This window comes from Pogoniulus pusillus, chromosome 5 (assembly GCF_015220805.1).
Source record: "Pogoniulus pusillus isolate bPogPus1 chromosome 5, bPogPus1.pri, whole genome shotgun sequence".
Classification (NCBI taxonomy): Eukaryota; Metazoa; Chordata; class Aves; order Piciformes; family Lybiidae; genus Pogoniulus; species Pogoniulus pusillus.
In genome coordinates this window covers 4,059,452-4,074,992 of record NC_087268.1, presented here as the reverse complement: position 1 = coordinate 4,074,992, position 15,541 = coordinate 4,059,452, and the positions used below count along the sequence as shown (strand labels likewise).

Sequence of the window (15,541 nt, the reverse complement as noted above, 5' to 3'; positions counted from 1 at the left end):
TCTTCCTACATGTTCCCTCGTCCATTGCTGATGTTAGAGGGACAGACAACACAATTTGTGCTCCTGATCCCTTTAGCAGCTGCCCTAAGGTCCTGAAGTCTCTTTTAATTGATTGTGAGCCTCTCATTGCATCATCGCTACCCACTTGAAAGACCAGTAGCAGGTAGTAGTCTGAAGGACTCACAAGGCTGGGAAGTTTACCTACAATGTCTCCTACCTGGGCACCAGGGAGGCAGCAGACCTCTCTCTGAAGTGGGTTTGGTCTGCATATCAGGCCCTCTGCTCCCTTCAGCAGGGAGTCTCCGCTAACTGACCCTCTGAAGTTTACTTTCAGGATTGGTTTTGATGGCTGGCCTGAGGCAACCTGTCTTTGGTGCAGCTCTGGGCTTCTTGAGTCCTCATCCTTGCTGACAACCTGTTCCTCCTGCAGACCCTCATACCTATTCTGCAAGTGCACTGTAGGCAGTGTGCTTCTTGAAGTAGTGCACTTGCTCTGTTTGCAGTAGTTCTGTTGGGAGGAGACCTGTTCCCGTTGACCCTGCTCATGTGGGCTACTACATGGAGGCTGAGAGACTTGCTGATGGGAGGGTATCAGACTCTGCTTCACTAAGAGTTAACTCTAGTTAAGATTTTTTTGGGGAGGATTATGGAAATAGTCAATTTCCCTTTCACAGTCTCTTATAGTTCATAGTCTTTCCACCTCTTCTTTTAGTTCAGCCAACACATTCATCAAATCCCTGATCTGCTCACACCTAACACAGCTGTTGTCCCTGCCATCCTCCACATCAAGTGCCAGGCACCATGAAGGCACCAAAACGAAATACAGAAAGGAAAAGCAAAGATTGTATTTAATAACTAAAAGGGAATCAAAGTTAGAAGTGCATGCAGAACAGTTAAATTACACATAATACCTTAACTGCCTCAGTATCAACACTCAGAGCAATTTTATGTGTGTATATATAAACACACACCTTTTCCAAAACCAGAGAAAATCACATATAATTCCTGTCAGAAATGTCATAAGCACAGTTTCATAAGAAAAGAATGTAATCAAGAAACAATTTAGTACTTCAGTGATGAACTAGAGCATAATTAAGATGTATTGCTTTGACTAATCCACTTGAGCAAAACAAGACTAAGACTCCTGAGTCCCCCTTAAATCTAGAGGCCAAAAGTACACCATATTTGATCAAACATCAATATATGTAAGCTAAACATCATATCTGTCATTGAGCTAGCTGAAGCCCTGATTTGGCTTAGACCACAATAATACAACGATTCCAAAAACATACAGCAAAACACATCCTCCCAGCCAACAAATTCATGCTATTTGGTACTCCAGGCACTTTTATTTGGAGACCAGTGTTAGTTTACATATGCAAGTCAAGCATCAGACACTTCAAATGCAGCATGCAAAAAGAATTTTGTGGAAGCCAGCTATGCACTGCTGACCACCACTAGACCTCTGAGAAACCCTCATTTGTCACAAGTTAATTATTGTGAACGAAACATGTTCCTCACTATGGCAGAACTTTTTCTCTTGGGCTTGGCTGCAGGTATGTAAAGAGTTCAAAACTGAAACCAGCATGCTGCTCAGGAGTACAGAAATACCAATGTAAGACCAGGATGTGATGTTACTGCATGGAGGAGTGACCCAGTTTAGGAGGGACATTGAGATGCTTGAGCGTGCCCAGAGAAGGGCAACGAGGCTGGGGAGAGGCCTTGAGCACAGCCCTACGAGGAGAGGCTGAGGGAGCTGGGATTGGTTAGCCTGGAGAAGAGGAGGCTCAGGGGTGACCTTATTGCTGTCTACAACTACCTGAGGGGAGGTTGTGGCCAGGAGGAGGTTGCTCTCTTCTCTCAGGTGGCCAGCACCAGAACAAGAGGACACAGCCTCAAGCTACGCCAGGGCAAATTTAGGCTGGAGGTGAGGAGAAAGTTCTTCACTGAGAGAGTCATTGGACACTGGAATGGGCTGCCCGGGGAGGTGGTGGAGTCGCCGTCCCTGGAGCTGTTCAAGGCAAGGTTGGACGTGGCACTTGGTGCCATGGTCTAGCCTTGAGCTCTGTGGTAAAGGGTTGGACTTGATGATCTGTGATATGGAAGAATTTCGCATGGGCACTTTACAGTGGTGACAAATAAAACCTGTTGGGTTTTTTTTCCCCTGATGGGTGTTCCTTTGTGGTTTTGTCTTTTGAGATTTTCTGCTAGGGTGTGTTCTTGGGTTTTGTTCTGCTTGGTTTGTTGGATTTTGTTGTTTGTTTTTTCGGGTTTTTGGGTTTGTTTGTTGGGGGGGGGGGTGTGTGTGGAGGTTAATTCTGTTGACTTTAACAGGAAGGAAGTTCTCTACTTCCCAGAATAATTTTGCTGAAAACTAAGTCATCCACATCACGACAATTTTAAAGACGTTTGCTTTTCAATCCTGGATCAGTCTGGAAATAGACACCACAAACTACCCAAAAGGGAAAAAAAATTCTTAACACAAAACGTAGATCTTAGCTTCCCAAGCTAACTGTCACAGATAGCAAGGGCAAAAAATTATTAAAACAAAGATTGATTTATTTATTTAACCTTCAGGACTGGAGTGTTGAACTTCAAACCATTTGTCTATTTCATGCCTTATCCACAGGGAATAAAATGCTAAATGAACACTATAGAGAAGCATCACAGCGCTAGACAAAGGATGCAGGGCTAGCAGACAGGGAGATGCCAAGATGACCTACAGATCAATACTTCATCTTCTATGTAATTCAGTAAAAGGGAATAGTGAGATTATTGCCAGTCTCTCCAGAGAACAGTTAAGTGTGGATCTAAACAGGACTGAAATAGCCTAAAAATGCTAAGGCAGCCATTTTGAGGTTGCTGTAATTAAAGTGCAGCCTGCCTCTGAAAAGTGGTGATCTTATTCATCTGAAAACCTACTTCCCCAAGTAATTTTGCAGTCAGGTCAGTTCCCTGATCCAACTCAGCCCAGACCCACAGGAGGGCTCATACAAAGACTAAATAACTTGCTTTAAAACAGGACTGTTTAAAGCACTTATAAAAATATCAGGCTAAGATTTAGGGCAAACAAAACAATGCTGCTGTTCAAACCATACCTTGTGAAAGAAAGCACACAACAGGAGCATTATAAAAATGTGCATCATTTGCACTTCTAACAGGAAAAGCTGTTTCAGTACACAAACAGCAGTGCATGAGAACAAGCTGGCCAAGAATAAAACGAGACTGGATGTTAAAAGGTTTCTGACTGTCAAAGGACCGACGTCCTAAGGCAACTTTCCAAGAGAAAGAGCAAAGTTGAAAAACCATAGGCAAAAACAACCCTAGCTATTTTCATTCAGTAACTCCTATGAAACTTAATCTAATATTATGCAGGCTTTTAAAGGACCCAAAAGGCTCTTGCCTCTTTTTGGGGAGCTCTGGAAAACTTAATGAATTTTAAAATGTTTTGTCTAACAACAGCCACTATTTCAGCCTCTTGGCTGGAGCAGTTAGGTTGCTTTTGCCCCTCACACACGTGCTAGGGATGAGAAAAAGAAGACTGATGAGAAAGGGCTGACGAAAATTCATCAGCTTTGCACCAAACTGCACACAGGCATGCATAGCAATGGGGCTCTGCTGCCTGCAGAGAACGGTCACGAATTCACAGCAGCAAATCTGTGCCTTTAGTTGTAGGAAAGAGCTCCAAAACAACATGCACAAAGTATTTGCGAATGACCAGCACAACGTAGCCATATTCCTTATGAAGGAATTTCAGCATCAAGCTTTCTGCCATTTCCAAAGATAGATCAGGACTCACAGATTGAGCAAGTTCCTGACATAAAACCAAAAAAGCACTAAGAAAGAGGGATCTTTCCAACTTGATCTGAAGCTTTTTGTAGTAATTAAGTCTTGCTGTCTTGGCAAATTCTTCAATGTCTATAAAACTTCTCAACCCTGAAGTTCTGCCTTTCTGTAACAGAAACAGCTGATGTAACATCTGCTAACAAAAGTGCTTTTCCTGGAACAGCTACAGCAAGTTGAAACTGCTGAGGATCAACATGCTTTGTAATAGTTGTGAATGCATTTTATTTTGCATGTATTAGCTTCAGTGCTACAAAAACCTGGGGAGCGCTTGCAGAAGTACCTATTGGTGAGGACATAAAGCTATTGGTGAGGACCTGTGAAAGAGAAAGTTCCCATAATTTCTTCTTTTTCAAAAGACAAATCACCTTCTTATGAAAGGTGGGAAGCATGCTTTTGTAGCTTACTTTTTTTAAATCAGTGCTATTTCAGAAAGTCAGCCCTCATTTAACACAGCCTTAATTACTGCTTATCTTTAGGGACTGCACTGAAACACCTGTCAAAAGCTCAGTTCTCAGCATTTTCTGTGCTGCCACAGCACTTTTTTGACTCTAACTGGTGTTTCTCATATGAAAGACTAGTTGGTGATTTAATAAAAGTCATTAATAATCAGTTCCAATTCAGAGTAGGAAATGAATAAGATTTTTTTTTTTGGTCATTCTAAGTTTAGTTTTTTTTAATAGTTACAAGATTTAACAACTGTTCATTTTCAGCAAGATTATTTTGTGAAGATTGTTTTTTAAAATCAAGTTGGTAAAAGAAGGGTGAACTTAAAAGTCCTAAGTCAGAATCACAAACCAAAAAAATTCCACATCAAAATGCATTGTTTTGATAAACTGTTTCAGTTTTTCCCTTTAGAATAGAATCATAGAATCAACCAGGTTGGAAGAGACCTCCAAGATCATCCAGTCCAACCTAGCACCCAGCCCTAACCAATCAACTAGACCATGGCACTAAGTGCCTCATCCATTCACTAACGACTAACTGAAAACAGTCTTTGCTCAAACCATGTAAGAAATGTTTGAGGCCTCAAATATTACAGTATCACAGTATCACCAAGGTTGGAAGAGACCTCACAGATCATCAAGTCCAACCCTTTACCACAGTGCCCAAGGCTAGACCATGGCACCAAGTGCCACATCCAACCTTGCCTTGAACTGCCCCAGGGACGACGACTATATTCCCACAAAGTGAGAAAATTATTGCCCCAAACCTTCCCATATAACTCTCCTCTCACTGCCCAACTGGCCTGAACAGCAAATCCACTAAAAAGCACTGCCTATGTTGCCACGCAAAGGCAGGGACACAGAGTTGTCTGCAAAGGTTGGCTCCAGGCCCCTGCCCCTCATGAGGACAGAAATGAACAGCCACCACATCACAGCAGTACTCACAAAATACATTGCCTCAGTTTTTGCTCTGATCAATAGGCTACCTCTCCCCACATCTTCCTCCATAAAGGGTCTGTGTTCAAGAAGGAGGTAACGCTGCATAATGTGCACATTAATAACACTAAGTGAAAGTTGTCATCTTGCCAAATCTTAGTTGCCCAGTAGCTTACAGCCTGGAACGTGTCTGGTTTTCCAGCTAAACACAAGCTTACCTTTTTACTACAAGCTTCAGTGTCTTGTGTGAACCTTTCACCAGACAGATTGCTTCTTGTCGGAAGCCAGAGAGGCCCACATCATTGATACCAACAATTTCATCCCCAGCCAGTAACTTGTCCACAGCTGCAGCTTTGCTCCCATCTTCAATCTGCAAAAAAAAGCATATCAAATGGTAAAATCATTGAGGTTGGATAATGCCACTTTGAAAATAATGAGATTTTAATGTTTTTAAGATACACTCATAACCTCTATAAAGACAGAGTAATGATACAGAGATCATCAAAATAGGAATGAAATGGAAGGGGAGCAATTCCCTGGGAAAACTATAAAAGCTTGATGAAAATTTGTGACTCAAAAGCATCTGTGACCTTGAGCTCCGTTCAATACTGTACAGGTAATTGTACTTGAAAATAGAACTTTGAGCAGACATCTTAAAATCTGGTTCTGTAAAGAAGGTAACTAATAATATTAACCACAGTTAGTAACATTAACCACACAGCCAACCAGAAAAATCTGGCATGCAATGAAACCCCAAAATACTGCTCAACAAGCTGGTCTACAAAATAAAGTGATTTACACTTAGCTGTATGGATTGTAAACTCTCAGATACTTTTGTACATGTTACCAGCTCTGTCTAGGAGAGGATGGTCTGTGAAGAGAGGATGGTCTGAGATGCAAGAAAGAAAACTGATGTACCACACTGCTGAAAGACAGTGCAGTACTAAGGGAAATTCAGTGGAAGGTGAATTTTTTGCCAGAGGCATCTCTCACATGCATTAATTTTTTACACAACTATTCATGACATGGCAGAACACACACAAGATCAATGAAAGAGCCAAGTTTTGGCAGTTCCCACCCCAGTGAAGGGAAAAAAAATCTCCTAAACAACACATGACAAGTTACCCATTCTGAACATCTAAAACAAATCTCAAGAGTTTGCTCATCCAGACTAGACAGTACCAACCATGTAAACTGATTTCAAATCAGAACTATAAGGATGTTATGAGGTTATACAGGGAGAAAATTAGAAGGGCCAAAGCCCAACTAGACCCTAATCTGGCTACTACCTTGAAAGACAATTAAGACAAGTTTCTGTAAACATATTAACAACAAAATGAGGTGATCCTTCCAGATCAGAAGGAAACACAGGGATAAAATGCTGAGGAAAAGGATGAGGTACTGAATGCCTTTTTTTGCCTTGTTAGACCAACTGTTCTCCTAGTGCCTTGCCTCCTGAACTGGATGACAGGGATGAGGAATAGAATCAAATAATCCCATAATCAAATGGGACACCACTCAGATACACACAAGTCTCTTTGGCTGTATGGAATCCACCTAACAATGGAAGCTGGCAGAAGTGCTCACCAAACCATTTTCAATCATTTATCCCCAGTTCTGGATATCTGAAGAGGTCCAAGTTGCCAATAATGCCTGAAGGAACTGGGGTTGTTAAGCCTGGGGGAAAGGAGGCTGAAGAGAGACCATATCACTCTCTACAACTACCTGAAAGGAGGTTATAGTGAGATTGGTGTCAGTCTCTTCTCCCATGTAACAAGTGATAGGACAAAAATAAATAGTCTCAAGTTACACCACAAGAGGTTTTGATTGGACATTAGGAAAGAGTTCTTCACCAGAAGGTTGTCAACCTCTGAAAGTAACTGCAAGGGAAGTGGGAGTCCCAATCCATGAAGGTATTCAAAAGACTTCTTAATGTGGTGCTTAGGGACATGGTTTAGTGGTAGACTTGGCAGTGCTGGATTCACGGTTGAATTCAATGGCCTTAAAGATCTTTCCCAACCTAAATGATTCTAAACATAGGTGTTGAACACTTCATTCTTCAGGCATTTGACTGTCTCAGTTTTTTCCCATCTCCTTTGCTGTCAACCTAGCCTCTGGCTCCCGAGTTGCACCAGCCCATCATCTATTTCATTTTATTGCTCCTTCACTTGCTCACAATCTATGCCCCACTTCTTGTGGATTTGACACTACATCTTCAAAGCAAATACTTTTATTTATGTCTTCATTATATTTTGCATTGAGTACACTGTCTCTGAGGCCCACATTATTAAATGCCAGGGAACCTAGAAAGAATCATGCCCTGTAATTGCCCCAACTGCAGAAAGCATCATAAAGAATGACCACCTTCCAAGGCACCAAAATCAATCAACAGTGAGATAAATCCAGAGGAAACCTAATTTAATTCTTAAGCTCACGGTACAGCTCTTAGGAACACTCCAGCAACAAAAGTATAAATTAAATTACTTTTTTTTAAAAAAAAAGCAATCTCTCATGATGAAAGTTCATTAGGATGATCTCATATAGCACAGCAACCTCATTGCAGGCACATAAAAACTCTCTTTATGTAAGATCAGGATAAATGTTCTTTAAAATCTTCAAACCTGTACATCCAAGCCAAAAAGAATGCAATGAAAAATGCTTAGTCTTATAGCCTATCTAAAATACTCATTATTAATATTCAACAAGCAACTTTATGTGGTTTTATTAAGATAAGTTCTGAAAATAAAGACAGAGCCAGTTTCTAAATCCTGATACACCTAGTTCTCAAGCAATGACTTCTCTGAACATGAATTTACTCGAACACCAAGTTATCACTGCAAATTCTCAGTAAAGTTGGAAACACAGGAAGAAAAATGGAAATTGCCTATATGCAAGGAAAGATTTCAGTAAAAGATTGTCAAGTATAGAGTGGTTGTCATATGAGGGACCCTGAAATCAGGCAGAGCTGAACAAGGGAACAGGCAGCCTGAAACTCCTATTTATCAAGCTTCCTAAGGCAACAAAGTCTATCAAGCGTTCAGATGCATTTCCAGGCTATTAAAATTGCATTTAGAGGTGTGAAACAGTTCAGAAAAAAAAATAGTGCAAAAACGTTTATGGACTTCAAAGTTGAATCACTAGAACTGTAGGGAGAAGGGCAAACAGAGGTAAAAAAAAATCAGGTGTGGGGTGGCTGACGCAGCAATATCTGTTCAGATTACACATTTTCAACTCCAAAACGTAGATGCCAATCAGTTACAGACCTCATGCCCTGAACAAGGCATCAGTTGAATGATAAGGGTGAGAAGCCCCTTAGCCCTGCCACCTGGGACTGAAACCCTCAGTAGGGTCTTTTTGTAGAAAATATTTTGCGAAGAAGGGCAAAAATCTGTCTCCGAGGGTTTGAAGGAATGCTCATTGTTCTCAGTACGCATGTTTGTTTTCTCTGCAGGCTGGCAATGCACCGAAGCAGGGAGTATTCAGTTACCCCCTCTGAGTTTTCATTTCGGCTACACATTCCACAAAGTGCTGTACTCAGCACTGGTCAGACCACACCTTGAGTACTGTGTCCAGTTCTGGGCCCCTCAACTCAAGAAAGATGTTGAGGTGCTGGCACATGTCCAGAGAAGGGCAACAAAGCTGGTGAGGGGCCTGGAGCACAAATCCTATGAGGAGAGGTTGAGGGAGCTGGGCCTGTTTAGCCTGGAGAAGAGGAGGCTCAGGGGTGACCTTATTGCTGTCTACAACTACCTGAAGGGGCATTATAGCCAGGTGGGGGGTGGCCTCTTCTCCCAGGTAACCAGCAATAGAACAAGGGGACACAGTCTCAAGTTGTGCCAGGGTAGGTATAGGCTGGATATTAGGAAGAAGTTCTTCACAGAGAGTGATTTCCCATTGGAATGGGCTGCCCAGGGAGGTGGTGGAGGCACCATCCCTGGGGGTCTTCAAGAAAAGCCTGGCTGAGGCACTTAGTGCCATGGTCTAGTTGATTGGCTAGGGCTGGGTGCTAGGTTGGACTGGATGATCTTGGAGGTCTCTTCCAACCTGGTTGATTCTGTGATTCTAAGTGCAAACTTCCCAAAGCGACTCTGGTTGTCCAAAACAACATCAGGAAAAACAACTACATTTAAATAAAAACCTAAGCACAAAGCTGAAGCCATTCTCAAGAAGACTGGAAGTGGCTTTCTTTAGCAACTTGCTCCTAGATCAGCCGCAGCCTGGCAGGATAAAAACCACACACATCTATGCACAGTTAAAGTCGCCTTGATCCGAACAAGCTTAAACAGTTCATACTAAGATCCCTGTTGGGGCTGTACGAATGCAACTCCACTTGACAATGTCCTTTTAAGTGGAAACCTGAAAATGTACTAGACAGGAAGGATACAAATTCTTCAGCTGCACTGAAAGTGCTTTAGTCAGCACAACTTAACAAAGTGGCTTTACACATATCTAAAGAAATGCAGCCAAAAAACCAACAAACATGAGGAAAAGACCTCTTCAAAAATATTACCCTTATCATAGAATAAACCAGGTTGGAAGAGACCTCTAAGATCATAGAATCACTGAATCAACCAGGTTGGAAGAGATCTCCAAGATCATAGAATCAACCAGGTTGGAAGAGACCTGCAAGATCACAGAATCAACCAGGTTGGAAGAGACCTGCAAGATCATAGAATCAACCAGGTTGGAAGAGACCTCCAAGATCATCCAGTTCAACCTAGCACCCAGCCCTATCCAGTCACCTAGACCATGGCATTATTTAATGCCTCATCCAGTCTCCTTTGTTTAAACTTGGACAACAGCATTCCAGCTTTGCCTTTGTGTTTTCCCTTTTTCTATTTACTATTCTTACAAGTTTACTGTTTCTTAGTTTGTTTTTTTCCACCCATTAAAAACATTCCATTGCAGCAGACACTCACTAAAAGTTTTAGTCCCAAGTGAATTACATAAACAATGTGGAACTAGAAACATTTCACACCTCTTTCACATCGTAAACAAGAACCTGTTTCACTCATTTACGGAGTCAGCTATGCTATTCTGCATTCAGGATTTACCTAACTAGCGTCGATTTCTTTTTGATTTTTGGACTCCCGGTAAACCTAGGTACAGAGATGAAAGTAAAGCCTTCAATATGCAGAGGGAGATTTTAAGTTGAAGTCTTTCAGCAGCAGTCAAAAAGAAGAGCTCTAACTCAGTCACTGCCAGCAGGCAGATGTGAGTGGATGCAAACCTCTGACTGCGTAACACCTCTGCTCAGTCTGAAGTATTTGCAGACACTTAACACCCATCTTAACATTATAACAAGACGAGGAAACAAAAGGTACAAGAAAAAAACCCTCCACCTTATTTTCTTACAAATAACTGACGTAAGCCCTCAAAAACCCCACAAACAAACAAAAGCAAGCCCAGGTATAGTTACACTGCCTATCTTGGATGACTAGAGTTCTAGAAGTGCTCTGAAACCATGCTTTCAATAGACACAAAAAAATCATACCCCTCTTACTAGGCTAAATTAAGAGTAAACACCACGACTTCCTATCCTTCACAGCCATGTTGATACTATTGCCCCAAAAAAAAAGTGTTTTCAAAAGGAGATGAAAAGGATGCTTGTTGATGAAAAGCATCTGTTTAGACAGACTTGAACTCTTACCCTGCTGTCCCTGCTGACCTCTCTAATGCAAAAATCAAAGGCAAATTTTGGGGAAATCTGGAACTGCAGACTTCAGTCATTCCATCTATATTAATGTGACGGTTTGGGTGTTCCTCACTTTAGAAATCACCCAGACTAGACTCAGATGGCTCTGGAAATATGAATGAAGCTTATATTTACAGCTGGCACAATAGACAAGCAGATATTTACAGTATATACAGTTATAGACAGAAATAGACAAGGTAAAAGGTAATACAGAAACACAACTCCCCTCCCAGAAACCTGAGTCCCCTGGAGGGGCTCTCAACCTCCCCTTCACCTTCCCCCTGCCCCTCTCAACCTTACCCCAGTCCCAAGGAAGAATGGAGGTTTGGCCAGGGGGTTAGGAAGCAAAGTGGGTTAGTCCAAAATGGAGGGTGAGGTTAGAGAGATGCAGTTCAGCCAGCAGCCCAAGCTAGAGTGGCCAAGTGTGTTACCTAATGTTTTTATTTCTTGTTCCTATACTTCTCAGCAAGACTGTGAGCAAAGCAGACATCACCATTGTTTTGATTGCTCAGCCTATGATCTAGTCCTTCTCACCAAAACATTCTAGCCTGCTTCAAACTAGCACAATTAATTGTCACATTCTCCCAAATTTATCTTTGCTTATAAAATTTCAGGTAATAAATAAATAAGAGAAAACTACATAAGATGTTAATGTAGGCAACAGGATTAAAACTGTGGCTGAAAAAAAACCAACATATGTTTAACTCTGAAATGTGAAATTCTTCCTGTGAAGAACATGAAACAGGGAAAGAGCTGAGCTGCAGAGCAAGTCTAACAGCTAGGTACACAAACACATCCAAAGGACATTCACAAGCCTCTATTTCCACTGTTGGTAATATATGTGAGAGGGGTAATAATGCCCTATATGTGCAGCTTTAAAAGGCTACAAGGTTGATGCAGAGCACCAGTTCTAGAATATGACCCCTTAACTTGTGTGTTTATCAGGTCTGACACTTTACTTAAAATCCCCACATTCCTCTATAGGCACCTGTATAAACAAGTAGGAGACAGGTTGGGGAAATACAGCGTGAGAGTGTCACAAAAGATCTGCTTTTGTTTACAATGCTGACAGTTTCTTGTCCGTGCTCTCTGTGGACAGGGTGGGAAAGGGGATGGAAACCCAAACCCAGACACAAATACAGGAAAAAACAGCACCCTTTATCAGCATTCTGCTATCAGCTGCAGTAAGCTGTTTTATCATCATTCACTTCTCATGCAGCCAAGAAATGATTCTGTGGTTGTTTGCCTTACAAGCATCTCATACAGATGATTTTTTTCCCAAAAACCTAATGATCTTTTTAAGAGGTCTTCAGAACAAGGAAAATGTAGGAAGTGTTATTTATTGTGATCTGCATACAATTAAACGAAGGAGAAATACCTTTACAGTTCAAGCCTGGCACATGTACAACTCTGAGGTATCAACTAAGATGACCAGAACTGACCTGGCACCAGCTATACATGCTGCAAATATCATTTCGAGCAGCAAGGGCTACGTTTACCAGCCAGACTCACAGGTCAAACTAAGGCAGGATAAAACTACAATGGGACCAAACTGGTCCAAAGGATGTGCAAACATAAAGCATCTCACACAGGCATGCATGCACTAGAAGTTAGGCAAGGCTAACACTTGGTTTTTCCTTCTCTTACACCTCTCTCACTTCTGATTTAGTACTTGGACATTAAATAGACTGTTGGAAAGTCACCTGGCAGGGAACTAACTTTTTCCTCCTTTTACAGATGGGCCCCAAACAGTCTGCAGTAAAGCAAGGAATTCAGCACAAATGTCCAAGTCATTGAAGAGTACCCATAACCCCAAACCACCTCTACACATCAACTTGTGTGCCCAACAGCCATCAGAAACCACCCAATGTGACCTTTAAGGAACACCACACAAAGGCAAGCTTAACAGCTTGCTACAAACCTGCACCTATGCAGGACTATCCAATACCATTAACTGGGCAGTTGTTGCACTCTGATCAGGCAGGTAAATGTCTGCTTCACTTGGAGACACTATCGTAACACAGAAATTACCTTCTGCCTGGTATCATTTCACACCCCCAGTCATTGCCCATACTTGCTCTTCCCTAGATTTTGTTTAAACAGAGCAAACAGCACAAAGGTTTTGTCCATGGGACTGTATTTTCCTAACAGCAGTTTGTTTCTTCCCTAAACATGGCAACAGCTCATGCTAACTGCCACAGAATCTCTGAATAGGCAGAAAACCCCACTTTGGCCAGTTGCTCTTTCAAAATGTCCTACATCACAAGGGGCAGAAAGCAAGCTGGCAGGAGTGCTGCCTTCTGTCAACAGGTGGCTCTTAAAAATCAATTTGGAAGCATTTTTTCAAAGGGCAGAGTTCAGCAATAGGACACAGTCTACCACAGTCCTTTCTAACTGCTCTTTCTGTGGTGTATTTAACACTTGGGTATTTGCCCATCAATCTTTTCTCCCTTCCCTCCTCCCCCATCTTTAAAAAAAACACCAACTATATTTTGAACAAAACTGTCACTTGATACAGTTATTTAAGTATTTATAGTCACTTTTCATAATAGTGTCCACTTCACTGCTTTCATTAAGGGCTTGCTGTCACTTCCACTAGAACAGGCCATTTTTTGCGAGGCATTCATTACAGCTGTAAAAGCTTACTCCAAGCTGAAATCTAACTGCAGAGTTCCTCAAACCAGAACTATGGAAAAACATCCGTAATTAAAAACAAAACCCACAAAAAACACCACACACGTAAACCAATTAACACTTAATAACAACCTACGTTCAAAACAATACCTGCCATTGGCCTGTGAGAAGACCTTTCACCTTATAAGTTACTACACATCTAAGAGGATAGTCTTATTATATTTTAGTCTATTTAAAACCTGATTAGGCTCTGCAGCAAATTGAAGACCAATTCAAGTAAAAAACTTTTACAGTTTAAAATTGAAGAAATATTTGCCCTCCATGGTGACCTCATTGCTGTCTATAACTACCTGAAGGGAAGCTGTAGCCAGGTGGGGGTTGGTCTCTTCTAACAGACAACCATCAACAGAACAAGGGGACACAGTCTCAAGTTGTGCCAGGGGTAGGTCTAGGCTGGATGTTAGGAGGAAGTTCTGGACAGAGAGAGTGATTGGCATTGGAATGGGCTGCCCAGGGAGGTGGTGGAGTCGCCATCCCTGGAGGTGTTGAAGAAAAGCCTGGATGAGGCACTTAGTGCCATGATCTAGTTGACTGGCTAGGGCTGGGTGATAGGTTGGACTGGATGATCTTGGAGGTCTCTTCCAACCTGGTCGATTTTATGATTCAAAGTAATAACAATTTCCAGATGAAAAGTATCAGGAAGAGAGACTTTCTATAGATTTGGAGGTTTTAAAATCTGAACATATTTATTCTTAAAGATTTTTTTTTAATGGTCCCACTGTCGTAGCAACAAAGTTGGAAACATCTCAGCAGCACTGAACGTTTCTACTAGAATGAAAACCTCAAAACCTAAAACACAGCTTGTTGCTTTAAAAACAGAGATAATGTATCAGGAAAGGAAAATGAGCTGCTTAGTATCAGGGATGGATTTTTTTGCTATTAGTATCTAAGCTTTGCTAGACACATTTTACAGCTTCCAGATAAATAATTATTTGTGTTCCAGCTCAGAATTACAAACCCCATGAGGAGAGGCTGAGGGAGCTGGGCCTGTTTAGCCTGGAGAAGAGGAGGCTCAGGGGGGACCTCATTGCTACCTGAAGGGAGGCTGTAGCCAGGTGGTGGTTGGTCTCTTCTAACAGACAACCAGCAATAGAACAAGGGGACACAGTCTCAAGTTGTGCCGGGGGAGGTCTAGGCTGGATGTTAGGAGGAAGTTGTTGGCAGAGAGAGTGATTGGCACTGGAATGGGCTGCCCAGGGAGGTGGTGGAGGCACCATCCCTGGAGGTGTTCAAGCAAAGCCTGGCTGAGGCACTTAGTGCCATGGTCTAGTTGACTGGCTAGGGCTGGGTGCTAGGTTGGCCTGGATGATCTTGGAGGTCTCTTCCAGCCTGGTTGATTCTATGATTCTAACACAATCACATTTAGAAGCACATCCAGGCCTTCTCAGAGCAGTGTATTTCACCTTCACAAAGCAACTACATAGGTAAAAACTACAGTGTTTTCCCATGTTGACAGTTCCTACAGGGCAGCACAAGTCCAGCAAGGAAAATTCCTAGCCCTTAGGCCAGGAACCATGCAAGAGCAAAGCAAAACCTGGACCCTATTACCTGGAGTAATAAAAAAGTTCAAGACAAGAATGGTAGAAGCAGGACAGTGGAAGAAGCCTGATGGTGGTGCTGATCTTGAACTTGGAGTACCATAGCTCCATTCCTTCCTCACACTCAAATAACACTTGCAAAACATAGCTCAATTTTTGCCTTTTTTCCTAACACCTCACCAACATCTAGACAACACCTAGACAACTTCCTAGCCAAGAGTTCACATTTGCACTTTACATAAGCTAAAAGTGCCCAGCCCAGAGGAACCCACCTGAATTTGCAGCTATCTCATGCTGTTCTACAATATATATTACTTTTGTTCCACTCTAAGGTAACCTGTATAAGAACAGAGCACATACCTGTGCTATATGGAAAAAGAAAAGCCAGA

General features: G+C 41.9%; 1 protein-coding gene across 1 annotated transcript in view; it reads right to left on the bottom strand.

Moving 5' to 3' along the window:
* The window catches only part of SHROOM2 (shroom family member 2), a 134,231-nt gene that overhangs the window by 70,710 nt on the left and 47,980 nt on the right, over positions 1–15,541 (bottom strand). Inside the window, exon 2 of the mRNA XM_064143043.1 lies at positions 5,444–5,595. Coding sequence (XP_063999113.1) covers positions 5,444–5,595 — 152 coding nt within the window. The remainder of the gene's footprint in view (positions 1–5,443; positions 5,596–15,541) is intronic.